Here is a 27,217-nt window from a genome sequence, read left to right as displayed (position 1 = left end):
TTCTAATGTACAGTCGAAAACTTCGAGAAGAGTAACTAGTTCAAACCCCCAAAACAAAATGCTTGCTGAAAAGAAAGAAAGATTTCAACCAAAAATGCACCCCGAAAAAAAAATAACAAAAAAGGGGCAGAAAATGAGCTTCGCCCGCGGGGAAAATACAAAATAAAAAAGGGGGGTATATGGTAACTGACGCGCATGCCAACCTGGCACTCCCCCATTGGCTTCAGAATCCCTTATATACTGGAAACGTATATCTGCAAATGCCTCCGTAAGATGCCCTTCCATAAATTCCCGCCGGGAGCCGTTTCGGCTGTTGCACACACAAACACCCCCAAAAAAAACAATTTTCTAAGCCAGAAACTCCTGCTAAAGTACATGGTCCCTCGTAAACGATCGTATAGGTGAAACAGGAAGAAAAAGTAGGAGAGGTAGGAGCGACTACTACGAGTTTCGGCGTTGCTTGCATTTGTCGTGAGCGAGGTGGCCGTTTCTTGCTGTCGTCCGAGTAAATTCGGCCCCGCAATTCGGGCACACTGCCTTGGCTGCCTGGCCCGACTTCTCGCGTTGGTGTCGGAGCAGATTGCTGAAGGTAGAAAACTGTCGACCGTTGCACCCGTGCTCCCAGCACTGAGGCTTGGGCCGGCTCTGGACGACTCGTACATGGCCATCGTGGTTTGGACTGCTTCCAGATAACGGGACGTGTGGCACGGGGTAAAACGTATGGCCATCTTGCATCGACGAGGGCCGCGCAGTCCTAGTAAATAAAACATATTAGACACTAAGTCTAAAAATAGGAAGGTGAACAATGGTCTTACTCATAATGCGAGTTCGCAGAGTGGCTTGTGGACGCCGGGGGATACGCGGGTGGATAATCCATGTTCATGTATGCGTTGGTCGGTCTAGCAGCCATTGTTAGTCATCTGGAGAAATCCATTCCGTCTCCCGTAGATAACGTACAGAGAAGCGAAGTTGCCAGAAAACATCGAGTGGCTCGGTTCCGGCAGAGGCGAAGAATAAGACGGTATGTAGCCTGTTCCGGAAACTGTGGTGACCGGCTCAGCCAACAGAGAGATCTGAGATGACGAGGTCGTATAAACTGGCAGTGCGGATGATGGCTGGAACTCATTCATCGACACTGGGGGAGAGTGCGAGTTGTAAGAACCGCTCATGCCGCGGCGGGCTCGCATCGAGGCCTTCGAGTCACGGCGGGCCAGGTCTCGCTGTCTTTTCAGCTCGCGCTGCTCTGGTGTCAAGGTTCCGCGGGGTGGACTGGATGTGACGGATCTTGACGTGCTGGGCGGAGTTAAGCTGACATCGGAACCATGGCTGACGGACCCCAGGTCATGGCCGAGAAGGTCTGCCCCCGCGTCTACGCCTTGTTAGACCAACACACTAGGGGCATCGAGTTGGCTGTTTTACTCACCAGGCCAAGTGTAGGAACTGCGCGGGACACCCATCTCGAATCTCGAGTCGTAATGGACTGCAACAGTACTCATATCCGCGATGGTTGAGCGTGATGAATGTGGCGAAGAGGTATCGAGCTCGGGGGCGGGATGAACGCGCAACGAAGGAGCACAAGCAAACCGGGACTGTCCCTCTATGTCCCCGGGGAATCCGAGATGGTATGAAGAAGGGAGAGATGGTGGATGAGAAGGCACTGAAGTAGATGCGGAGTAGTGGGAAGCCGGACTTATTATACGGTCCTGCGGGTGGGTCCTGCGGGATGTTACTGGTCGATCGAAGTCGAGCAGCAAGTTGCCAGGGGTATTCGACGGCGTCAAGTTGTTAGGCGAGTCGTCCACCGAAGGGGAGGGTATTCTTGTGAGTCTGGAGCTAGATGAATGTAAGTGTAAGTCTTCATCACCGAGCTGGTCCTGACGAGACGGGTCCATTGGGAGACTGTGGCAAAGACGGGATGGTCGAGGTGAAGTTCACATACACAGGATCTGATAACGGCGTCTTCCGTCTTCGAAAAGTGAGACCACTAGGTAGCAAGGGCGGCGGCAGAGGAGGCGTTCCTACAAGACTTATAAAGGCTGCGGGCTCGAGTTGCTGGGTGAAGGTGAGGCTCCAAGATGGTGGACTGGAAAGTGATCAAGAGCTATCTTTGGTCATCGTAGCCTTTAAGTCTCTCAGCCTCCGACAAGATGGAACTGGCAGGCAGGGCAGTTGATGCTTATGAACTGATGCGAGGCAGTAAGTAGTACTTGCGTGGTGGAGCAAAGCACAGGACTAGCAGTCCTTGAACCTTGGGTCTGGTAGGTATCGCGCGCCGCAAAGAGGAACAAGAAGACTTCGGGCTTAGCGCCAAAGTACCCTGGGGTACCTGACAGGGGTGGCCGAGAAACGAACCCACCCCGAATAGCGGGCCTTGGGATCGGGAGGTACAGAGTACGAGCGGCGCAAGAGTCACCCAAGTGACCAGGGGGGTGGGTTATACATTCGACGGTTCGGCGAGGAGAGGGAGGCGTGTGCCTCGTAAGTGCTGATGAGGGGGTGGCGTGTAGACGTGCCCCTGCCCCTGCCCTGCCCTGCGCCCTAGTGCCAGCCCAGCACGACTAAGCATGGGCAGCGAGCATTACCTACACAACGGTACGCTGGTGGCGGGATGGCTTCGAGGATCAATAGGCTCCAGCAGTTCTCGTTGACCAGGTCCCGAAGTCCCGTGTAGTCGCCAGCCTAGCCGTTATGCTTGCTGGCGCTTTGCCTGTTCCTAAGCCTGCCATGAACGGAAAAGTTCGCACTTGACCACTTACACACAACCATAACCGGCTGTCGAGCAAGGCCGGGGTGGCTTGCTCGAGGCAGTCCGCACACTAAACATAGGGCCCAGCGTATAAAGTAAAGCCAAAGGGGGAAGAATGGCAAAGGATCAAGGCAGTCAATCCGACAGAGCCCAAAGTCAGTGTGCGGGAGACGGGGTCAGCAGACAGGGCATTGCAGGTATGAAATCCAGAATGGACCCTGGCCATGCCCGCACTGCAGGCCTGAACCAAGCGAAACGGCGGCATCTCGACCACTGCGTTCTTCGAACGGCCTTCTAGAATGGGCTACGCTGGAACAGATCCAAGGCCATGCATTAGGTACTGTTGCATCGGGTTTGTCAAGGAAAGAAAAGAGCGCCAGCGCCCTGCTTTGCGGGCGGTGGTTACGGCGTCTACAGGCTCTCTATCAGTGGGCGAGGATGAGACACCCGCCCATTCACCTTGACGGCCAGCCAAGTTTAATGGCCACAGACAAATCAAATCTTTAATCTTTGATCTTTGGGGTTGGTTGCGGTTGCGGTTGCGGTTGTGGGTGCGAGCGTGTGTGCGGTGCGTGGGTGAGAGTCAGAGTCTGTGTGTCCGTCCGAAGAGGTGTGCGAGAGAGAGAGAGAGCAAGAGAGAGAATCAGAGTTAGAGGGGCACATCGAAGGCCCCATCAAAGAAGCCGTCTGGAAAATGGCTTGAAGGAAAAGGACACAGGCCCTTTATTAGAAGGATCCGAATCCCAGCCCCTTGGGCTCTCGCTGTCAAGTCACTAGCCCGTTTGTGGCCGCCTCGTCTACGGCGGCAATAGGCGCCTGGGCGCGGGCAGAAAAAAATGATGTGGAACGTCAACGTCAAGCGCAGCGCTGATCGTGGTTCTTTGCCTGCCTAGCCGCATTGGGGGGGGTCCCCAGCCGGAGCAGCCAGCCAGAGGGGGTCAGCCAGGGTGGTACCAGGCGACGAATTAAAGAGCATGGTGGGTTGGAGCAATAACACCACCACTACCACATCACCATCACCATCACCATCCATCCCATCCCATCCTATCCCATGTGGTTAGAGCTAGATTACACCGTACGTACCCTATGCAATGCAACGCTCCAGGACCCTTTTGTTCTGTTTTCTTCTTTCTTCTAATTCTCTTCTCTCCCCGCCATGTATAACGTCTGGACGCATATTCCAGCCCACACCACCAAGATTTGGAGTAGCTGGGAAGATTGCAGTTACATTGACACTATCAAGCTACATAATCCATACGACAGGAATGGAAGCATCCAACGGAAGTGGAAGAAGCGTCTGTGCTCTCGATAGATCTTCAGTTAATCGTAGGGGAAGCCCGACATACTTTCCCCAAGTACCACCAGCCCTCTTCAGCTCAGTGTGCGTTGTTCAACTTGCCGTATATATGTATGCACGCACACACGCACGCACGTATAAACCGGATAGGTAGGCGGGCATTGGATGATTAGCATTATCGAATGGTACTTCCCCCTAACCTAGCAGTTTCTACCTATCCTTCCAACGTTAATGATTAGGACTCTATTGGGGACGAATTGCGCGGAGGAAGAGAGAGTTGAACGCGCCCGACAGAGCGAGAGAGAGAGTGTGTGTGGCATGGACGCTCTGGGGGGTGTGGGGGCTCTGTCTGTACCTACTTACTTATGTACATGTATCTCTAATAAGCCAAGCCAAGCCAAAGGTAACCTTTCAAAGTACCCGACCTGACTGCAACCGCCTGCACTGTTCTTTCCACATCGTAGCACTTTATCACTTAAGCACTGGATTTGAGTACGTTAGCGCATCCCGCCGAGTGCTCCCCCCCTTCCAATCAGAACGCCCTTTTTCTTGGTGCAAACGGTGCCGACATAACGTGATTTCTGATCTTGCTTACGCTGCCTTACCACGTACACAATCTGTTGACTGGATTGCGGCCCCCCATGAACACGAACACCTGAACTTATTTCGAGATACAGCCATTTGGGGTACAGGCCCGGCGTACCAGCAGCGCCCACTGACAAATTGCTAAGCTACCTGCGCATTACTAAGAAGCCAATTTCAGTAACATGATTCTACGTTTACCTGCTTTGGGGAGACTCCGTTCACATACGGCGGTAGATGCTAACTCTTTCTCCTCGGCTTACGTTCGCTTCGGCCGGGCTGCTGTCTGCGGGAGAGAGCGAGAGAGCGAGAGAGCTGGAGAGAGGTAGGGACGGGAAGTACCTACTCGAGACAATGCCCATTGGTCTGCTCTGTAGGGCTGGTAGGGACCTAATGACCAGGGACAGGGAGGTTCTGACATCCAGTATCGGAACCGGTGGTCGTCTTCCTCAGCTCTTCTTTCCCACGAGTTGCCGTCCTTGATCGACGTGTCGAAAACCCCTTATTGCTGGTTGGCTTGACAGCAGCCGGACGTTCGCAAGCATCGCTTCATAATGTCCGGCAGTGCTATCTTGTTTCTATACGTTGGTATGGTTATATTCTACCTCATTTGCCTTGATTAGCACAGCTGCAGCATCGTGCATTGTTGCTCCATGCCGACATGGGCTTCAGGGGTTCCTTTGCACAACGACAGGTGAGTTACACTGTCAGACCATTACTCATGCAAGCCTTGCCGGGAGGAGATTCTTGCAGGTCCAACCAGAGAACGGGAGAACCGGGTCTTCGCCCGTCGCAAAGTCGACCAGTCAATGCTCAAAGTATCTGCGGCTTGAAGTCCATCTCTTTTCTGGGCAACTATCTTCAGGCGCGTCGGGCCATGGAATCCCTAACTTTATCGTTTGCCGTTATGTTCCTGTGAGAAGCAATGCGCTTTCCTGAGCCAAGCCCAGCAGGCTGTTGGCCCCCCTCTACCCTACGACTACGATATCACAAGTCAAACCATCCTCTCTGCCTTATTATGCCAGCTTATGGCAGCTTCGAGCTACCAGGCCGAGCTTGCAGGCGCTATGTTTCATCTCAAGCAGGCTGGGTCCGAAGACTACCTCGAGCCCTTACCCGGGCGCATCCTACGTAGCATATGGATGCATGGCAACGCCAGCTTATGTAACTTCACGCATGCTCAGGGAGGAGGATCTAACTTCAAGTGGCAAAGGACCAATGTGCAAGATCCGGCAGTATTGTGCCCATCTTGCAACCCAAGATGCATTACAGCCACATTCAACCAACGGACGGTAGTTGTGTGATCAGAAATGCTAATGGTTTACAGCGCAAACGAGCAGTGTGACTGTCTTGGCCACCCCGCGGCAGTCCCAACGCTCTTCAAGACCAACAAGGATATTGAACGGTTGCCTTCTATCGACTTCGACAGGATCTTGGTACAACCCAAATTCTGAAATTCTGCGCGGCAGCTGGGCCGGAGAGAACACGCCAAGTACAAAGTAGGTAAGCTCACGATCCACGGCAAGGGAGGACTGAATGTACAACAATGATTCGGGTTCCTTCCAAAGAAGACAACCAACTCATGAAGCATGTGTAAGCCAGCCAGTACAAGTGACGACCGGGCACACACACACTTGGGTCAAAATCAGGGCAATAGCTGATGCCCACCCTCGATGCACAAGGCTGCACTGGTTGTGTCCAGAAAGAGTATATTGGAGCCGAATAACCAACAAGAAACAATACTATCGGACCATACGCATAGGAGGCCCTAAGAACGATTGCTGGAGATGGTTGGGTAGGTTTGGGGTAGCAGATGGTTGCACATCTCAATCGTGGCCTCAGCTGGTCCGATTCGCACAAGCAGGCAGCGACGGGACCCTCGGGGTTTCATGAAACAGCCTATCTCAACTCGCAGCTTCGCACTCACCGGAATCGTCGCCCTTTTCGGCGAGCTGGCGACTGTGCCGCGTCGTTGCTGAGTGGGAAAACAAGGGTCCTCTGTAAGTCGCTGCTAGTCCGGTGGATGTCCTCATTTAGTTGCAGCTTCATATTGGCTGCTCTCGAGACTAGTCTGGTGTGTGGACTGACCAGCGCAATCCCGAGTAGTTTTGGTTCGCTCATGATGGCAGTGGTTTCCCCCTGTTGCATGCTCTTCTTTTCTCCTTTGCACTTTTCCCTCTAGGACTTGTTGGAGAAGGGGTTCCAGCGGTTCCAGGCGAGACGGGCGACAGTTGGTAAGCAACATTGATTGTGTACACTTGAATTTGATGATAGGTCGGATCCGCCTTGGGTGCGTCTGGTTTTGGCACTGCCAGGCAGGCTGAAACGTCCCGATCTAACGGCAACTAGCTGGCTGACTGACTCTGGCTGTTCTGGGTAAATGATGACAGCCATGAACAATGCACATTGTGGAGGGGACCATCTTCGGGGCCGGTCTAACCTTTGCAGCCTGCCGCTGTCCTATCAAGACAACAAGAGCTGTGGCATGTGTGCGATTTGGCGGTATATGGGCGTAGCTTATAGGCCATATCTGCATGCCACTGCACCCAAGGACTATCACCACTACTGACTACCATCCACACGCCTGATGAGAAAGTCCCCTGCTGTCGTACTGCCAAGGATGGGGGAGAAATGGAGGTTACACTCCCACGTTGAGCTTCCCGCCAATGCCGCCCTTGCAAGATAGGATCCATGGATGGTGGAATCATGTAGTACCCTCGAGTACATGCTCTATAGCTCCCAGGCTACCTGTGAAACCTTCGGAGTATAACGCCTGATCGTAGGCTGCTTGTACTACAACGTGCATATCATACGGTCACGCATACGGTATATCGGGTCTCCAGTTGCATTTTGCCAAGCAGGCGATCAATGACCACACTAGGTATTTGCATACATACTTGCTTACCTAAGGTACTGCGGCCCGTACTGCTCTTGTACTCTTATGGAATCCCCGGCTGTTGGGCCATCACGCACTTCCGTACACGAGACGGCAATACCGTGGAGTGGAATGAACATCGGCCGGCGCTTGATTCTGCCTTCCCGTCTTGTTTGCTATGAGGATATCGCATAGCCGCGCTCCCCCACGACTGGATGAACAACCGCTCGTTGTACAAACCAAGTCCACCACCACCACCACCCGTCTCGACTGGGTAAACTGCATGTATACTGAAGCCAGGGGCTTTTAGGGGCCCACTGTTAGCTTCACCGACACTTCTGGGATAATACCGAGCTGATCGCCCAGGACCCACGACCTCTGGCTTTGCTCTTGCTCTTGCACTTTTCGGCATCTCTTGATCTCTATAACGATGTTCCATAGCCGGAACGCAACGGTTTGACCCAGCTGCGCCCAGTGCCGGCGAGTCACCTCCCGTGTTGGGACACGCCTCGACCGATTGGCAAGGAAACAAAATTAGGCGTTGCGCCGCGTTGCATCAGCTACGTCTACGCCGGCTCATAGTGCGCCATACATGCTACTGCAATCACTAGGGCCAGTTAGGACCAGGCCCAGGACCAGGACCAGAAGGGCCCGGCAGACAGGGGGTTACACACAGGCAGAACAAATCATACAGCAAGCAATCGTGGCGCGCCCAACGGTTCGGAATTCTCTTGGTCGGCCATCCCAGCCATCCTATGGCCCGGGACGTGGCTGGCATCTGGCAACTCCACGAGAGGCTCCGTTTCGCGTAGACCAAGCCTAAAGAGTTCTGCCAGGATGGAAGGGAAAAGGGCGCGCAGCAGACAGCAGAGGACGACGGGATCGGATGTGCAGCTTCGAGCCCACACTGCCGCGCCGTGTTTTCCCCCATTGGGCCGTCTCCTCTGCCAAGCCAAGCCCTCGCAAAAAGTCCGAGATGACTGGTGGACGTCCTGGTCCCCTTGCCGTCTTCACTGCTATGTCGTCATGTACCGCCCAGCCTGCCCTGTTTCTTCCATGCTTCAAGGTTAACTTCTAGGCGGCCATAGTAGTGATTCTCCGCGACCCAGCGTGTTCTTTCGGGGGAACCACGTTGTTGATGGAGATGACGGAGCTGACATTCTATCTTTAGATCATGGTCTCCATAAAATCCGGGCTGGACACAGGGCCACTGGCCGGATCGTCGACCAGCGCACTGCCACTTTGCTTAGTGCAAGCCTAATACTCTCCTAGCTCCTACCGAGATGCGGTCCCCTCGCGATCGCGGTCCACTTGGACAGTCTGTACCTGGAGTCCTATAGTTGGAAAAGGAGTGTATGTATGGAGCATCTACTTGGCTTGAATGGCACGCCATGCCCATGTGCCCAGTTAGATTAATCATGCACAAGGACGTCAGTAAGACAATGCACCCACCTGCCTAAGCGCACATATAGTATTACTGTACCAATCTTCCGGACCCTTTCTGCAAGCGTCTAGGCATCTGTCCAATCTGCTAACGGCCGGCAGGGGATAGGGATAGATACATAGTCTGTCCGCTCAGCCACCTCACCCACTGAACCCTACCGGCCTTACCTAGTAACCTACTGACTTACCTCAGATTATTTACATGTACTGACGGAGACTAAACTCTCTCGAGAAGGCGCTGGATATTCACGACTTGGTCGTATTTGCCTAAACACTCGGCGAGGGAGAGGGAAACGACGAAAGTCACCAGACACGGTTGATGGCACTGGGACCGCCAATCTTCTGCGCGTGGGACTGTGTGACACGGAGCTTTACTCGCTGGCCTGCCCCCCATGTCGTTGATATCAGCCATGATAGCGGTGGTGCATGCTGCACGCCTACTTCGTTACTTGGTACCGGCCAGTGCAGTTACGGACATACTCGAATCTCCCGGCCTTTCCAGCTGTCTAACGACGACAGATCCATCGAAACCCATGTAGCCATGCCACTTGTGATGAGCCGTGAGTAATTCAGCGATCGCCGCTGTGCCTTGGGACAAAAATAAACATCAGGATGGGGGAAAAGAAAAGAATGCCTCGTGGCTGGCTGCACAGGGTGCTTAATGGGCGGCTCGCCAGGGCCCTCACTCGTTCCCGTCACCTACTCCCGTGCCCTTAACAGCAGTCTTGACAGTGCAGGATTTCGGCGCCTCCAGGTGCATTAGGTTCTCTCAGGGGAAAACAACGGCCTTTGTAGAAGCCTGCTCACCTCACAGGATGGGCCGGAATGATGTCCCAACGTGGGAATATCGTCATAAGCCATCATCCTAGGTACACCAGGCATACTCGTTCTTTGGAAGAGGGTGGGTAGCAAGTAGAGAAAACGGGCAACATGCAGAAATGCCAGCATCATCCTGCAGGGGGAGGGCTTACTTTCTTCACCTTGGAGTCGTCAACCTGGACGACTTGCTTGAATGTCTGTCCAACCGGATCACCTTGTCGTGGGGGGGCTGTTGTTTTTTGCTGATACCACCATCTACCACTCCACGTGGGCGCCAATCCGGTCTGAGTGATAGACACCTTTTCACATTCCCTTTACATCGGGGGGGTCAAACTATGTCGGCGCGTTTGTCTCCCGTTTCACGCAACTGTGGCCCAGTGGTTGGACCCCTTCTCGCCCTCGCCTCCGACGAATCGGGCAGGCTTACCATATACGATACAGTGCTGGGACTTCACCAATATATCAATTCATCGCGGATGTTTCTCAGTTCCAAGGCGATGCAGTATGCAGTTCGTCGATCCTCCCGCACATCAGGCTGTGGCGCACATACTCGATGAAGACAAGCCGAATCACTTACCGTTGTCCCGCAGCCTGGACTCCTCGCAGGCACCTCTTCATATTAGACTGCCCCTGGCTGTCAACTGTCCCCAGTTCATCTTCAGCCATGGCCAGAATATCCTGGCGGAGAGCTCCAAAGTGGCAGGCAGGGAACATCCCACCCCTGACCCTTGGGCCATCCCACGCTCGCACAGTTTTACTCGGTTTAGCACGACCTGCATGATATAGCGTGTCCATCAACGCAAGGTAAGAAATATGCTTTCCAATGTGCAGGTGTTGCACAGGCATCGGATTCGGGACCGCAAACGTCGAGGCAATGCGAGCGCAGCACCCAACTGAGCCAAGAGCCATCCATGCTGCCAATGACCGTTTAGACTGCAGACAGTACGTGTCAATCCTTCAACGCTCTGGGTCCAGGTTGACTCTACATGGCACCTATACCAGGGGGACTGGGGTGAATCTTCTACAGAGGCTTGATTGAGTGCTGACTCCCCTTTTTCCAACTCGTCCACCCACCGCTAGAGAGGAAGGGATAGTTCCGAGCTCCGCAGCCAGCAGGTTGCCCCCGCAATCAGCAACCCAGTGCCACGGTCACGGATCTGTGCTTTCTCCAGCCCAGTACATGTAAGTTAGGCTATCAACGCCAAGGGGGAGGCGAGCTGTATTCTCAACGTCAGCTGCTATGAGAGAACACAATACCAGTGGCATAGCTCGAAACGGCTTGGACAGGACCAACAACAAGCCTCTCGTTGACGTGACCCCTTCAAAGTCCCGGTGAGTATTTGCTCCGCGGAAGGACTTCCTTTCGGCGGCAGGAACCCAATCTGAATATGACCACACTAGCCCCAACGGCAAATGACCATGTGGCGCCTTGCCCGCCTCGCGTATACCTTGTTGATGTCGTGCAACTGCTCATCGGCCGTTAGGCAACGAGGCAGACACGTTGTGACGAAGAGGAGGAGTGGATAGGAGGTGTTTGCGGCGGCGGCACAGTAGACTAGAACGACTCCATAACAGTCAATTTGCTGTGCGGCGTATTGTACACTCGTACGTTATATATGGAGAGGATGCAATACAATACAACACCCCCTAATGAACTGCGGCTCACCAGAACCCTGTTGCTTCTTTTATTAGATTCGATAGATGGCGACAGCGACAGCGACGATGGAGCACGGCAAGTACTTGCTACTATCTGGATACCAGTTTCTTTCCAACCCCAGCAATGCGTGGGGTGTCCATCTTTGGCGTTCCTTGCTTAGAAATACCCCCCTTAGAGATAGCGAAGGCTCTGGAAACTTTCTTCCCTGGGCGATGACCATGGGAGAAGTCCGAGATCATGGCAACGAAAGCGATAGCCAGACCCCCTTCACCCCGACAGCCCTGGAAACGTGCAGAGGGGGGAGAGATGAGTATATACAGACAGAGTAAGTAAGGTAGAAATACATAAGCGACGAGAGAAGCCTCGAAGGGCATGAACTGGACCAATACTACTATTACTCACTGCACCATAGTCGGAGGCAGTACGAGTACCTCAGCTTTTTTCCACAGAAGTACACCAGCCAGGCAGTTCGGGTGCCCGGGAAGCTAGACCTCCAGACCACGTACGTACTGACGTATCGTATCATAACGTAGAAGAAACACCACATAGACAACGCACTCTATATTGGTCTCGTACATGTAAGCCAGCCCACCAAGTCTCTCTACCTACGCATATGACAGGAAACTAAACTTCTCCAAAGGTGTCGGTATTCGCACACGGTCACACACACACACACATACATACTGCCAGCTTCCCTGCTTCTGCCCAAATGCTTGTCGCTTAACCGGCTTTCGCACTCGCTAGGGGGTAAATACATATCAAGTCCTGTCCCGAGAACCCTCCCTTTCCTCCCAGAGTGAACCATACCATAACGCCGGCTTTTTTTGAAGCGAAAAAAAGAAGACCCCCATCCACGGATGATGATATCCTGGTATGTAAAAAGGGTCTGAATCACTAAAAACCATGTAGAACTCCCATGCCAACGTGAAAATACCCCTGTCTTCTTCCATGTGCTTTCTCCTCGTAGGGTAGCCGATGCCGATGCCGACTCAGTCAGTACCGGCTTGCGATGGGTATCAGAGGCGAGCGTGCCTTGCCTTGAATATGGCGACCTTATCGTCATAAAACAGTATCTCGCGCAGCCGCAGAAGGGACTTGCCTTGATCAGGCTCCTGGAATACTGACTCCGTATCCGAGTCGCCGCCCTCGTCGATCGAGTCATCCGACGAGTCGCCACCGTCCTCGTCATCGGTAGCTGCGTCGGCAATTACGTTGCCGCCGCCCGCATCATCGCCGCCATCGTTCTCGTCCTCGGTGTCGCCGTCGCTATGCTCGTCCTCGTCTTCCTCCTCGTCAACATCTGCGGCCGTCATGTTCCCTGCGGCATTGTGGTTGGGATGATGGTGGTGGGAACCATGCGCGTGTGAGCCTTGGTGTGCTGAAGACGTACCCCTCGAGGCCTCGAGTATCTCGAAGCATTTGCTAGCAATGCCGATGTAGCACAGTTGAATCTCCGGGCGCAGAGTGACGATGTCGACAAGCTGCAGAGCTAGTTCCCTAGGCTCGAATCCCCCGTCAAACGGATCTTGCATGTGTTGGATATACAGAGATCGCAACTGTGGAATGTTGGGAAGCCTTTGGAGGAAGCGGTGCTATAGTTCTGTCAGCTACCCAAGATCTCGGTATACCGAAAAGAAGCCAAACACGATATGCATGAAACTTACCCAGTCCCTGTAGTTGATTGCCACCGCCAGTTCCTTGAGGTTCGGCATACGACCACTGGTGAGGTAGGTTATGATATCACTCGAAAGAACCCAGTGCCGCCAACGGGTGCCCTTTGATTCAGTACCGAGCTTATCCGAACTGTCGAGAAGTAGCTTCTTCAAGCTTCCACGATGTCGCTTCAACGCGCCGTTGAATATCTGATCCACAGTCACACGCGGCGGTGTTGTGGATCGTCGACGATCCTGCAAGAAGAACACCTCGAGCGAATTCGGTGCTAGAGTTTCCTTAACAAACTTGATCAGGGCGGGAGTCGCCAGGTCAGTGTGGATCCTCTTCAGGGCCATATGATATTGCAGTGGCGTTCCTGGGGGAGAGCCAGGAAGGACTTGTGTTGGTTGAAACCGCCGCTTGAGCATTTTCCAAAGGGTCTCGTGTTGGTTACAGTCCAGAATGGTCAGGCTCTTGAGGACAGACCAGTCGAACGCTTTGCAACAGACCTGCATGGCCAGTGACACTCGTTCCAGCTCCAGGGTCTCCAACGTCAACTTGCCATCCAGCCGCTTCCGCCCTTCGTGAGAGTTGTTTGGTACCGCGTCACTATGGTCGGAATTCGGATCGAGAGGGCGTCTTGGTAATGCGCTTTGTTTGTCTTGATGGGCAGGGTCGTGAACAGCACCGTCGCCAACAGCAGCATCTAGGGCTGCTGCAGGCGTCTCTTCCTGCGCAACCCTCTGCTTCGACCTAGGTATGCCCTTACGGCGCATCTCAAAGATTCTGCCCACAAGAACCCCAAGCACGCCTCCGAGCCTCTTTTCCGGAATCGCACTCTCGCCAGGCCATCTCGCATTAAAGTCGACTTGGTGTAAGTTGTCGCCCTCCCAAGTATTAGCGAAATCCTGTCCGATGGCTTTCTGCGATATCCCCACTCGAAGTTCCCGAAGCGTGCTTTGCGACCGTTCAATCAGCTCTGACATCTCGTCCAAATATGCGAGCTCGTCAATGTCGAGAACCGTTAGGCTCTTGAGCGACGGGAGCACGCTGAATGTTGGATATTCTACGTGACTATCGGCATACCGGGGCGGCCGACCAGCCAACGACATCGCATTCATGGCGGACGCCGGGCTAAGGGCCGGGACCGTAGGGATGGCCACGGGCGCCACGGGCGGGGCAGGGGGGTTGACATGGGCGAATCGGCACCTGTGATGGCCATATTGTCATGCCAACGGATCCAGACCTTCTGCAGCTTATGTTTTCCGTCCGGTTCATAGTCTTGGGTGGAAGCAAGCGCCATGAAAACATCGGACAGCACTCCGGTGGGCATGTCCCACACAAACGTCTCCAGGTTCGCCATCTTGTTGACAGCCAGAGCGACCAGAGTGCCCAGCATCTTCCCACTCTCCTTCGTGATGTTGTACTCGGCGACCCAGTCCTTGGGGCCATTTCCCAACGAGAACTTTCGTGTGTATTTGGCATATTGGTTATCGATCAGCCTCTGCGAGGTCCCCATAGTGCCCGACTTCCTGGCCTTGGTCCATCTTGATCTCTGTGCGAACTTGCTTCCGAGACAGAGTGTCGACAGCCCGTACGTGAGCGCATCCACCCCTTTCGACTCATTGCTAGGTATCGTGGAGTCAGGCCAAACTATATCGAAGCGGGCATAGATATGCGGGACGGACAGATTGTAGAGCGTAGAGCATGTGAGGGCGAGCGACGTAAGGTCATTGGTGTGTGTTATCTAGACAAGCAAGCATTAGAATGAGGCGAGGGTTTATTGTTGACAGTGTCACCTGCTCACCTCCTTGACGATCAGACCGAGGATATCAACGGGCAGATCCAGGAGATACAGCGGTCTTTTCTTTGTTTGCACAGCTTCCCACTCGGGCTTCTTCTCCTTCAACAGTCTAGCTATGGACGGCATTGGCTGTTCGTGGACGATGACCTGGGACTTGGACGGTTCGGAAGGCGTGGCCATATTGTCGATGTCGGAGGGTACTTGCTTGGTCACCTGGAGCTCTGGCGAGCCGAAAGCGGCGCTGTTCATCATGACGTGAGGCAGCGGGAAGACCTGCTATGTTTCGACGGTGTGTGGCATGGACTCGCCGAGCTGCATGTTGCAGACTCCGATGTGTAGTGCGCTCGCGAGTCCGGCGATAGATGGCGACCGGTCCCTGAGGGCGGTGCTTGCTTCCGTGCGATGGCTGGTGGAAGATTGTTGGTTTCGCAAGTTGTTGGGGTTGTGTGCGTGTGTGTGTCTTTGCGCGACTACGAATACAAGGCGAATAGATGAATTATTGGGTCTGATACCTGGGAGGGTAAGCGCAGGGGCACTGTAGCCTTTCCTGAACCGCGTCAAGCGTACTGCGAATTAAATAGACGTATGGGTAAGGTAGATGGAAAGTGACAGAAGATAGGATGAGGCTCTGCCGGGCCAAATATCGCTTGTAGTTGTAGCGACTGCGATATGCGATGTCGCCGGAAAGTGTCGCACGGGCTTCAATAACCCTGCCAGCCCAAACCAAACCAAAAAAACCAAAAAACCCAAAAAACCAAAAAGGAGGGAAGGTAAAGACGAAGGGACAGTAAGCTCGTAGAACAGAAGGATTACATACGGCAACTCGGAGGGAAATGCCTCTTATACCACCAGCAAGAAGAAAAAGTAGTGCGTACCTGGCCTTGGGCAGAAATATAAGCTCGCCTTCTGCTCCTAATGGAGAGCATTTAAGCAAAGACAGTTCCGTCCAGTCCCGTCCATCCAGTCGCATCTGACATGCATCCATGCTGGTGCTCTTGGGTGCCGCCGAACGTACATGTAGGTAGGTTCACATTGAGCATTCGGGGGTTTGTATTCATGTCCCATGGCCATGGGAGACACACACACACACCCACAGCCCATTCTAACCGCCGACCTTACCGACGCAGATAAGCTTTGCCGGCAGCTCCTCGCCTGACGTTATTTTGATTTGATTAACCGCCTGCGCATGCTACGTTGGATACCTACTTAACATACCTAACCTTACGTACAAGCACGCACGTCCACAGCAGACGCAGCCATTACCTACCTTATGTCCAAGATAGAAGTAAGTATGCATGCCCCATGTCAGACGGAAAAGCACCCGGGTAGACTAATAAGGGGGGGACTCTATACGGTGGAGGGGCCGGTCCCAGCGAACAAGGATGTGTTGATCATTGACCATAATGTACCGGGTCTACTGAGTGGTCTATGTATGTGGTCCATCGTATCAATGGTTGATCCAGCCACTTACTACCGACCAACCTACCACCCAAGTCGCATTGCTGTATTGATTGATGTGTGCAAAGACAGCGCATCACCAGGGACGGGGCATGAGACCCATGGTACATGCCTTTTTGTCAAGATGGCTGGTAAGCCGACTGCGAGACCCTCGATTCTGAAGTACTCATGCCCGACACCGTCTGTATCAAGTGCCCCTCATTCCCACCACCACCACCAAAATAAAAAAAAGCCCGCCGCTAGCCCTGATGTGCTAGGTTGGACGTAGGCTCAGGCAGCTCTCTTGCCCGGCTGTCTCTTTCTAAGGGACGGACACCGGCGCTACGGGTCTTGTTTATATTATATTCCCTGGTTGGGAACGCTCCTCTTTGTCTGAAGTTCCCTTTGATCACATCGCCTCGAGCCAGCAAATCCCCAGAAGGTCTTTCTGCATCCTGCCTTTCAAGTCAAGTCCTTGTACGCTTGACCAGACACGCCCAGTTGCATCGGTCGCCCAGTCTGCCCTGCTCTGCTCTGCCCTGCCCCGCCCCGCCATCAAATATACGAGCAACGCCCGGTGGCTATCGAGACGGAACTAAAGAAATTGGCTTGCATCATTTCAGTGCTGCCTCTTGTGCCGTCAAAAGTCGATACTGCCTAACCAAGACAATCACGCCGGCGATAACACCTGGCCTCAGAAAGCGAGAAAGAGAACACAGCAGCGGCATCCCTTCGATCCTTGCTGCTCTCCCAGACGAAGGGCGTCTTTGTTTTCTCGGGACCCGAGCTCTTCATCATTTGTCCGAATTCAACAACCGAAACGTCATCAACTACCTGGCCAAAAAACGCCCCGAGCTCCCCAAACTTTACAAAACACTACGGGCTTGTCGCATATAGTCCACGACGACTGCATCGCCGTCGCGTTACCACACAAATACACTTACACTAAACCTGGCAACATGGCGACCTTTGTCGAAGAGCTGTGGCGCTCCATCTTCACCCCGGGCACCACGCCGACGCTCCTGATCGCGACCAACGCCACCTTCGCCGCGCTGCAGCTCGTGCTTTTCGGCCTCCTCATCGGCACGCACAGCATCCACTTCGTCGTGCTGTCGGTCATCTGCGGCGGCCTGTGGTGGTCGATCAACTGGTTCGCGGTGGAGCTAAAGAAGGAACAGGCGCGCGAGGCAGAGGCCAAGGCCAAGGCGGACACCATAGCCCGCCAGACGGCCGACGAGAGCGACGAGACAGAGGTCGAGACGGTCGGGACTCCGGTGCGCAAGCTCGGGCCCAAGATTTCGGCAAGTAAGGAGGTCGAGGTGGTAGAGCAGGTTGGCGAGCTGAAGCTGCGGCCGGAGCCTTCGCCCGGTTCGAGATCGGGTGTCAGCACGGAAGACGAGTGGGAGAAGGTGTCGGAGAACGAGACGGAGAAGGACAAATAGTCTGGCCAGTGGCACCCTGTTAGCTGTTATATATCCTTACCGTCAAGCCATGATCTGGGCATTAACTGCGCCAGTTCTACAAACATACCGGTTATCTTGATTACCAAATCACAACACTTGACTTTATCAATCGGACGCTGTCCAGCTTATTCTCGTGCTAGGCCATAGTGATTACATACCTAGCAACGCCCGACTGCTTCTATCAGTAGCACGTATCTTGAAGTTACCGAACAACCACCAACCTTTCCACGGCTAACATAGTAGCTATCCCGTCGACGGCCGGTTGTTCCATCCACGCCGGAACCATTGGCTTGAGTCTCTTCTCTGAGCTTACTCTACTGGCAGATACTATAGGTTGCTACCCAGAGTAGGTATGGTGTTGGTTATTCTAACTCTGCGTCTTCATGGGTGGGGTCACGTGAGTGCAGGACAGTGCGCATCTCACTACATGGACTGTGCTCTGTGAAATTTCCAGGCAGGGAAGCTCAGAGCTACCACACCTCCAGTTCTACGCGACCGACCAGCAAACCGCGAATCAACCAAAACACCTGCGTCATACCACACCGCAGCAGGATCAGCCAAGATGAAGCTCGTTAGGTAAGAACTACACTGCGTTCCCCTTTCTTGCACGATGCGTGCTAAAGCAAACCTTTCCAAAGGGGGAAACAAAGCTACGCAAGGCTGACATGCACTCGCCAGATTCTTGATGAAATGTGCCAACGAGACGGTGACGATTGAGCTCAAGAATGGTAAGTTGTTCCTTCTCTTGCGCTTGCTACGGCACAGAGCGCCTCCTCTCTCTGTGCACTGCATCCCCATTCCGAAGACTAACTCGATCTCTTCATCTCCCAGGCACCATCGTACACGGCACCATCACATCGGTCTCGCCCCAGATGAACACGGCGCTGAAGACGGTCAAGATGACGGCCAAGGGCCAGGACCCCATCTCGCTCGACACGATGAACATCCGCGGCTCGACCGTCCGCTACTTCATCCTGCCCGACTCGCTACCCCTCGACACATTGCTCATCGACGACTCGGTCAAGCCCAAGAACAAGGCCCGCAAGGAGGTCGCAGACCGTGGCGGCGCCCGCGGTGGCGGCAGGGGACGGGGCATGCGCGGCGGCGGTCGGGGACGCGGCCGGGGTCGGGGAGGCAGGCCTTGAGGAGGACGGACTTGGTAGAAGTTGTTAAAGCGCTAAGGGACTATTCACCAGGGATAAGAAAGAATTCGGCGCCCTGAAAACATGCAATGAATGGCGTTTAAGGGGGTTCACATGTGTTGCTACTTGAACGGAAGAAACTCCTTCGTGTTGATGCAAGCAAGATTGGGGCGGCTGGTATGGCTTCCTCTTTTTCTATTTTTCTTTGCACCTGTAGGGTTGGAATCGCCAAACTGACCGCAAATAAAGGAAGAACAAAAATAAAAATGTGTTGACAAACCCCAATGCTTGAATTTCCGCCCTCGCTCCTCTTGACACACTACTGCCACTACGAGCTCTCTTGCTCCTCCTCCCTCCAGATCCTGACGATCTGCAGCTTCTCCCAGCCGGCCTGCTTCCCGCTCGAGCCCACCGTCTCGGCCCGCCACTCGGGGCCGAACCCGCGGACGCGCTGCTTGACGGCCTCGGGCTTATTCTGCGCGCACAGCAGCACGTAGGCGCACCCGCGGCGCGGCGCCAGCACCTCGCCGAGCCGCCCGATCAGCAGGTCCGTGATCTCCATGCCGTCGGCGCCGCCCGCGTACGACAGCGACAGCAGATACGAGTCGTCCTGAAACGTCGGCGCGGCCCCGGACGTCACCATGTCCGTCGCCGTCGGCTGCCGCGGCAGCTCTTCCGTGGGCACGTACGGCGGGTTGAAGATGAGCACGTCGACGGAGCCGTCGCGGAGAGGGGCGGTGAGGTCGCCCTGCATGGCGCCTAGGAACGTGCCGCTCTTGGAGCTAGAGGTGGTGGCTGTCGGCGATGTTGAAGGGGATGATGATGCGACATCGGCTGCGGCTTTCCGTACCGTTTCCCGCGTCGCAGCGCAGGCGTAGCGGTTCACGTCGATGGCCGCGGTTAGCACCTCGGAGGACCCAAAGATGTGCGATGCGTGGGCGTTGACGAAGCCAATCACGACCCCGGACCCGGGTCCGATCTCCACAACGAACGGCGCCGGGACGGTTCCGGCCGCCGTCGGGGTCGTGGTAGCATCGGCGCGGTTGCCGCCAAAACGACTTCTCAAGAACGCCGTCTCGCTCTCCGAGGATAGCGTATCAAGCAGCAGGTACGAGTCCTCGGCAGGCTCGTACACGCGCTCAAACGCTACATGCGAGGTATCCGGGGTGGGCAGCATGAGGGGTGGCTTTCTTTCTTTCTTTCTTTCTTTTTCTTTGGTGTGCGTGCCGAGTGGCACCGACAAATCTTCGGTTTCGGGGGAGAATGGGAAGAGCTACAATTCGCTGGGGTCATGTAAGAGCGGATTGACGGCCGCTGATTAGCTGCAGAAACGCAAAGGTTTTCTCCATTTTCCCCCAATGCTAATGCTAAAACGGCCAGTCAATAAGCACGTGATTGACCTTTTGTACAGGTCGACGAACACCACATGGTGGAAGGGCACGACCAAGTGCATGTACGTACGTAAATGCAAGTGATGGAGGTCTTTGATGGAAGAGAACTGTCTGTCCCCGAAACAACGCCATCATGGCCCCCATTTACCCCAAATACTCCATCCCGACGATATCCCAACTCCCCGTTTGCTCCCTGCCCCGATTCCTGTTTCGCCTTCTTCCTTTGCGGCACCCATCATCATCACATAACGCTGCAGTCCACCCCGAAGTCCCTCCGGTCCGGTCCCACCCCCCACCGGTACCGGTCCTTGATGTCGAGGATCATGCGGATCGTGTTCTTGTCGTAGAGCCCTGGACGCAGACAGGCCGGGCACAGCGTGTCGACGGCCACGACGGGCGACTCCTCGCGCACCTTGCCGTCGCCGAAAGTGTCGCAAGTGTTGAACCCCAAGCCCGGGTAGCACGCCGCCGCGATCTGGAGCCAGTGGTGACCGCAGTCTCGGGAGCGGAAGTGAGTTGTCTCGCACATTCTCTCCCTCTCTTCCTATTGTGTTGTCCTAAAGGTAGGTAAGTACTACACGTGGGATACGGACTGGCAATGTTGTAAAAGGGGGCTTGGCGGACCGTTCACCTCCGGTTCTGGTTCGCCGCTTATCAGAGAAGTAGACTTATAGCGGGCAAGTCTGTTATGATCCCAGTAGCCGTTTTGGATCTCGCTTGAACAGCCGACTGGCTGTGCACACTTCGTGGATCGATATTGTGCCTGATGGCTGTAACGCTTGTGTAGATTCAACCAAGTGCCGCAGGGAGATGAAATTTTGGCGGCAGAAAAGTAGAAAATGTCACTGTTTTCTGTTTTGGTGGAGGGCAGTGTCTGCAATTGCGCGACCGGTCAAATGCCAGTGACAGTCCCAACGTGGTATGAAGGAAGGCGCGTTGGGTAAACGAACGGTAAGTTGGTCGATAGTCACAGGGCGTAGATTAACGGTCAAGATAATTCATCGTTTCCATGCGTGTCGAGTCACGGGCCGTCACGGGCCGTCGCTTGCTGTGATGGTTGTTCAGCAGGCAGCAACACTGGGTAAATCAAACATTCTATAAGTATATATAGGCACTTTTAATACGTGGCGTATTCATGCCATGAACCAAATCCGTGACGGGTATGTAGCAACATCGGAGTCCGATCTGGATAGCACTCCAAGGCGCCGTTTCTAATCGTCGACCTCGTCTCCATCGGTCCGATCAAGGTCGCGCAAAGTCCCTGTCATTCCACTTGTCTTCATGCTGCCTTCCTCGAAAGACCCATCATCATCACCACCCAGTGCATTGGCACACAACTCCTCAAGCATTGCCTCCATCCTGGCAGAGGTCTGCTCCAGCGAACTTAGCCGATCATGGACCTGGTTGACTTCACCAGACTCGTTAATGATATCCCGAACCTGCTGGTCGAGTTCTCCGTAGGGTGCAATCGAATCCCTCCTTGCTGGCGGCTTCAATACAGACGTACGCCGGCTTCCTTCGCTCTTGTTTTCGTCGCTCGGCGGGAACTTGGGCAAGGCATCATGCGCCCCGCTCTGCTGTCGAACATACTGCCGCCGAATCATGTGATGTGTCAGCTCGTCGTCCACGGCAATATCGTCCTCCACTGAGTCTGGCGGTGCTATCGCGAATACTGTTTGAATGTCGCCGTGAGTTGTGATCCTCCACCTCTCCCAGAACCATCCCCTAGTAGCAGCCCTTGCTTTCTTGGACTCGGGCCATAGCAGACGTCTCTCGGCAATCGCAACGAGCAATAGGATAGGAAGGTTGATCGCTCGTACGGTGGCCACGTGGATTTTGTGAAACCATCGTGCATTGACCAGGAACTTCATCGGGAGTAGAACAAACATGGCGATGATGTTGAACGGCGGTGGGTAGGCAAAAATAGCATCGGCCTTGACACCCTCCAGTGTCAGGACTGCACGGCGAAACTGGATCTCGGCCGTGGCGTTTGTAACAATGGTGCTGAAGGTATTCGATAGCATCGACACGAGAATCGTCAGGAACAACGTGTTACCCAGAAATGCAAAAGTGATCATCAAGGTCGGCCCAAGCAACCAATGGAACTCGGTCTATACGAACAGGTTAGACAAAGCAGACACCACCTAGGTGCTAGGCGACCTTACCGAACGCTGTACTCCTGTACCATCCAGCCCGAACCAAATCCACAACATCCATTTACTGATCGTTCTGATTGGACATTGGTAAGTAGGATGATCAAACAGCGTGGAGGGAAGACGTACATCAATCTATGACGACCTTCGGCAAGCCACACCATGGACAGAAGGAAGCCCAGGAAGCACCAGCATGCCAGGAACGTGAGAAGGATGAAATTGGCCATCATGGATCGCAACGAAAGGAATACCAAGTTGTCCGACAGGAGGTTGAAAGCCAATCTAGGAACTAGGAAAGGTGCACCCATCGCCAGAACATCGAGGGCTTGCTGTCCATGGTAAAATTCACCTTGCCTCCAACCGTGAAGTCTCAATATTAGGTAACCCCAGTAGACAATCGCGAACATGACGTCGAGAAAGGACCACAGGTTTTGGGTGTATACGCCCCTTGGATCGGTTAGTCAGAGCCCATGGATAGTTTTCAGTCGACACTTACCACCCATGTTCCAGTATTGTTGCAAACTGGTCAAGAACCCAGCCAAAAGCATATACCGCGAACGCGATCTCATACCAACTGAGATACTCCGCATTCCGCTCTGCCATGAACAGCAGATAAAGAAATAGTAAGAAGATAAAATGAAACAGCTCCAGGATGTTTCTTGTCCGTGGAACAATCAGTCTATACTGGTTCAGCAGAGGAGCTTCGCGCGGGTCGTAAAGTGAAATGGGCTTTTGCTTGTAGCGATCGGGAATAATATCCAAAAATGTGGACGGAGTATAAACAATGAGGCCGGTGTAGATAGCATCGGTCCTGTTAATATTGTGTTCAGCAGTTGTCCCGTGTTTGCAGCAGATGCAACCTAGACTTACACTCTTTGACAGTAACTAGAGCTCAGGGAAGTACTTGCTTTCGCTGAGAATGGCAATCTCCAGAGCCGGCAATGTCCGTCGGAGCTCCCACGAGGCGGACACAGCCGCCTGTCGACGGACCTCCTCCGGGGCATTCTGAAAAGGTTCAAATCCAGCCACAAGAATGTTGGCAAGTAATGTGGCCCTCCGGGCCGGGATTGTCCTCGCCGAAGCGCCTCAGGATACGGGTGGCGACAACCTCGCAGAGAGTTGCGCGACTGACATATACATTCTGACGGTTGTTCAGATGTTGCTGCTCGTGGAGGAACTGTGCCCGATTGACGAGGAGGCAGTATACTTGGAAACTGTTAGTAACTGAATCAGGGTTCCGATCTAATGTAACCAGCAAGTCATGCCGGTCGCACGAGATCTGCGCGAAAAAGAGGGTTGCCAAGAAACGGCTGCATACCTATAGAAATGTCGTCCAATTCGTAGAGCTTGTCGACCAAGGGACGGACGACGGAGATGTTGAGACGAAGGTCTCTTAATTGCTCAATCGTCAGGTAGTCTTCCACAATCGACACGACGTCTCGCCGAATCCTGTGGATGTTGGTATAAACAGGGAGATGGGCATGGGCGTTTGTGTTACAGCTGAAGAACTGCTCGCCGTCCATCGAGTGGGCGAAACGAGCTCGTGAGAGCAGCGGCCGCCGCTCTTCGCGCTCTATGTTGGACGTGTTCTGGCGCGCTACGGCTGGCCGCTGGCGCGCTTCGCGGTGGCCCGTCATGACGGATTTCAGTATATCGACGGGTGAAAGTCCAGGTTTCTGCCCATGCCGTTGCAATTGAGATATATACTGCGCCGGAGCGGTGAATGCAGGCTGGGATGCAGGCAGTTTGGACTTCGGAGGTCACCTGTTTGTTGGGTGCAGCAGCGACCCCCGTAATGTAATGTGCGATGAATGATCACGTGCGTCTCAATGGCCCTTCTCAGGATGAAGTTTGCTGAGTGACGAAGGAGTTCATGCACGAACGAGGCAAGATTGAGTGTGAGAGCGTTTGATGTGTGGGCAAGTAGGACGATCAAGCGCTGGCCCGCGAAGTTTTGCAGGATTTCGCGAGGTATATTGGATTCGAAGCAATCCTCCCCCAAAGTTGGCTGACGAGACGAGAGCTCTTCTTCTTTGTTGCCGGAGACTCGGAGCTTCTTGGACAGGAACAAAAGACCTATAGAGCCTACATACCTATGAGTTTGTGATACTCAGCAAGGCGTTGTGCAGAAGAGCAGTGGACCACGTCAAGATGCCACAAAAGTGCAGCATGATGTTTCGATTGGGTGGAACAGAGATCTCCTTTGCTATCTACATGTACATGTAGACATGGTTGTGGTCACTGACGTCAAAGTGCCATGCGCGGCATAGGTTCGTTTAAGCATTAACCCCTGGAGTCTTGTACATACATTGACCCTGCAATGCCGATGCATAGCTTCCTACATATCATTGCCTATACTGAGCATCTCGTTTGTTGGCTGCTTACATATATTTTTATATGGAATATCTGTTTGCAGCCAAGGCCCCAAGGTCCAAGGTCCAAGGTCAAGCAGTCTGGGCCAGGCCGATGCCCCGATGCCCCGATGCCCATCCCATGGCAGCGTGGGTTGAAGTGGGGGGTTCAACTCAGCCGAAGCGGCGGTCTGTCTGTCTGTCTGCTGGTCGCGTCCGCTAACGTCAAATCTTCCCCAGAACGGGTCGTCGCAAGCAGTGGCCTGAGGCATCATTGCATCCGATTGATGTAGCAGCAGCACGCAACCTGCCCAAAGGAAAATCTCTGGACGGACGGGAAGTGAAAACCACAACGCCATTTTCTCCAAAGGGCGCGATATCTCGGAAACGCAGCACACAGGTTGCTGTTGGACGAATCCACGTGGCGCCCACCGTTGCGCATTGCGACGATGCCATGGCCCTTCTCACGATCCGATTCCAGCAAGGATAAGAGCACCGAAAGGCGCCCTATCTCCTGGGCTGACAGCCTCAATGGCACCGACTGGCAGCACTTCCAGGACCCGCGGAATTGGGTCCCCACGGTTCTGGTGACGACAACAGTCCTCGTTTCTCTCCACATCTACCGCTCTTACCTGCGTCGCATCCCGGGTGCTGGCTATGTCAAGCCCAGCTCCTTCCGCACTCGCAGCATCTTTGGTCAGGTCACGAGCGTTGGCGATGGCGACAACTTCCACATGTTTCACACTCCTGGCGGAAGAATGGCCGGTTGGGGTTGGTTGCGCAACGTCCCCACGAAGAAGGTGGACTTGAAAAACAAGACGGTCAGTTCGGCCCAAATATACCTAACTTGCGATGAGCTCCGCCCTGACAGCCCGCCCCCAGATACCCATACGTATCGCGGGCATCGATGCCCCCGAAGGCGCACACTTCGGCAGACAGGCCCAGCCCTTTGCGACAGACGCATTGGCATGGTTGTCTGAGTATCTCCTGGGAAAGCGGATTCGGGCCAAGATATACAGGCGCGACCAGTACGATCGAATTGTGGCGACAGTCTTTGTACGCCAATTTTTCATCCGACGAGACGTCGGCTTCGAGATGCTGAAGAGAGGCTTGGCCACTACCTATGAAGCCAAGTCGGGCGCCGAATTCGGTGGCCTGGAGGCAAAATACAAAGCTGCGGAAGCTAAGGCAAAAGCCCAAAAGCTGGGTATATGGGGAGGCAAACCAGAGCACTTTGAGTCTCCGCGCGATTACAAGACGCGGGTGAATTCAGAAGGCAAGATTGAAGCATAAGACGGCGTCGCCGTCCAAAGGCCACAATCACAAGGCGCGAGGAACACCAGGCAAGATCATGCCGATTCTGTCCTCGACAGTTTCCTGTAACCACTGCGCCCAATGCAACCACAGTCGGCATCGAAGCAGCCGTTGCGCATGTCGTTGAAACTCTTATCTCCCTTCCTCTTTGTGGCGTGCACAAGCTAGGGATTTCTCCTGGGCTTCTAAGAATTCAATACATACATCTGCCTACATGGCTATACGTCGACGAGATATAGGGTACATCTTAAGATCGAGGGGCCGCATTCTTTGTCGATGTATTAATCTATCTGGGCATGGATACCCCAGAAAGCCCAACACCGCCATGTGAAGCAGACCACTCTGCCACTTGAGGGCATGATAATCCAAGCATGCAGCCAGCAATGCTACGGTCTCCCGCGAGGATGTACTTCTGAAACATCGAGGTAGTCGGAAAAAGCATGTATAGTCAAGCAGGTCTCACCCCTAGAATAATACATCGCTGGTATCAACCTAGGCAGGGCAAATAATGCCTGGATGTCCGGTATGCGTGCCGAATGATCGACACCCACATTCTTTGATCAGCCATTTAAACTCCAATTGACTATCGAACAAGTTCTCACTATCTGCCACGGGGTACGGGAGAGTTTAAAGTTGAGCCTTGTCAGAACTGTCAGAACCCGAGTGGCATCAGAAACAAGCGCCGCATAAGACACGTCAAGTCCATAGTTTGGCCAGGAGGCTCAGCCTAAAGCAAAACAGACCGGATAGATAGATGCAGTGGCATGATATGTACTTACACAGGCAGCAGGCGCATGCGCCTCATTGCCTATTTCATGTAAGAACTTACTTATTCAGTTGAAGCTGAGGTGCATATTGGTTTTGTTACCCGGTCATGCAGAAAGGCCATGGCCCAAGCCCACGAGTCGCGTCGTATGAAGTTGATTCAAAGTCCCGATCGGCCTTTCGACTGGCTGCACGCGACTTGGTAATGTGGGAATCAGGACTCCGTTCGTTACCTGGAGTACAGCCAGTTCGCTGACCCTCCCCTGCACCGTTTCTTTCCGGGCTAGGCAGGTGGATGATGATACTGCACCAGTTACAGACGAGG

General features: G+C 53.9%; 8 protein-coding genes across 8 annotated transcripts; 3 read left to right on the top strand and 5 right to left on the bottom strand.

The window, feature by feature from the left end:
• Positions 1–441: 441 nt before the first annotated feature.
• Positions 442–1,892, bottom strand: PG997_004130 (uncharacterized protein; the record flags this gene model as incomplete). The annotated part of the gene is made up of 4 exons (XM_066808445.1): positions 442–754; positions 816–899; positions 958–1,369; positions 1,424–1,892. 4 exons carry the CDS (start codon positions 1,890–1,892, stop codon positions 442–444), a joined length of 1,278 nt encoding a protein of 425 aa, XP_066672063.1.
• A 10,543-nt stretch (positions 1,893–12,435) lies between these two features.
• On the bottom strand, positions 12,436–15,125 carry PG997_004129 (uncharacterized protein; the record flags this gene model as incomplete). The annotated part of the gene is made up of 4 exons (XM_066808444.1): positions 12,436–12,975; positions 13,084–14,206; positions 14,266–14,819; positions 14,880–15,125. The coding sequence occupies 4 exons, from the start codon at positions 15,123–15,125 to the stop codon at positions 12,436–12,438; spliced, it is 2,463 nt and encodes an 820-aa protein (XP_066672062.1).
• A 2,147-nt stretch (positions 15,126–17,272) lies between these two features.
• Positions 17,273–17,755, top strand: PG997_004128 (uncharacterized protein; the record flags this gene model as incomplete). Its single annotated transcript, XM_066808443.1, has 1 exon — positions 17,273–17,755. One exon carries the CDS (start codon positions 17,273–17,275, stop codon positions 17,753–17,755), a length of 483 nt encoding a protein of 160 aa, XP_066672061.1.
• A 583-nt stretch (positions 17,756–18,338) lies between these two features.
• PG997_004127 (small nuclear ribonucleoprotein Sm D1) lies at positions 18,339–18,921 on the top strand (the record flags this gene model as incomplete). The annotated part of the gene is made up of 3 exons (XM_066808442.1): positions 18,339–18,352; positions 18,455–18,504; positions 18,608–18,921. 3 exons carry the CDS (start codon positions 18,339–18,341, stop codon positions 18,919–18,921), a joined length of 378 nt encoding a protein of 125 aa, XP_066672060.1.
• A 325-nt stretch (positions 18,922–19,246) lies between these two features.
• PG997_004126 (methyltransferase) lies at positions 19,247–20,095 on the bottom strand (the record flags this gene model as incomplete). Its single annotated transcript, XM_066808441.1, has 1 exon — positions 19,247–20,095. The coding sequence occupies one exon, from the start codon at positions 20,093–20,095 to the stop codon at positions 19,247–19,249; it is 849 nt and encodes a 282-aa protein (XP_066672059.1).
• A 455-nt stretch (positions 20,096–20,550) lies between these two features.
• PG997_004125 (uncharacterized protein) lies at positions 20,551–20,838 on the bottom strand (the record flags this gene model as incomplete). The annotated part of the gene is made up of 1 exon (XM_066808440.1): positions 20,551–20,838. One exon carries the CDS (start codon positions 20,836–20,838, stop codon positions 20,551–20,553), a length of 288 nt encoding a protein of 95 aa, XP_066672058.1.
• A 682-nt stretch (positions 20,839–21,520) lies between these two features.
• Positions 21,521–24,099, bottom strand: PG997_004124 (nonselective cation channel; the record flags this gene model as incomplete). The annotated part of the gene is made up of 7 exons (XM_066808439.1): positions 21,521–22,420; positions 22,475–22,538; positions 22,592–22,909; positions 22,959–23,273; positions 23,367–23,467; positions 23,595–23,704; positions 23,781–24,099. 7 exons carry the CDS (start codon positions 24,097–24,099, stop codon positions 21,521–21,523), a joined length of 2,127 nt encoding a protein of 708 aa, XP_066672057.1.
• Positions 24,100–25,262: 1,163 nt separating this feature from the next.
• Positions 25,263–26,106, top strand: PG997_004123 (uncharacterized protein; the record flags this gene model as incomplete). Its single annotated transcript, XM_066808438.1, has 2 exons — positions 25,263–25,634; positions 25,696–26,106. The coding sequence occupies 2 exons, from the start codon at positions 25,263–25,265 to the stop codon at positions 26,104–26,106; spliced, it is 783 nt and encodes a 260-aa protein (XP_066672056.1).
• Positions 26,107–27,217: the final 1,111 nt, after the last annotated feature.

The sequence above is a fragment of the Apiospora hydei genome (genome assembly GCF_038363865.1).
Source record: "Apiospora hydei strain CBS 114990 chromosome Unknown utg000004l_segment0_segment0, whole genome shotgun sequence".
Taxonomy (NCBI): Eukaryota; Fungi; Ascomycota; class Sordariomycetes; order Amphisphaeriales; family Apiosporaceae; genus Apiospora; species Apiospora hydei.
The sequence above is the reverse complement of the archived record's forward strand: the minus strand, read 5'-3'. Positions and strand labels throughout refer to the sequence as shown.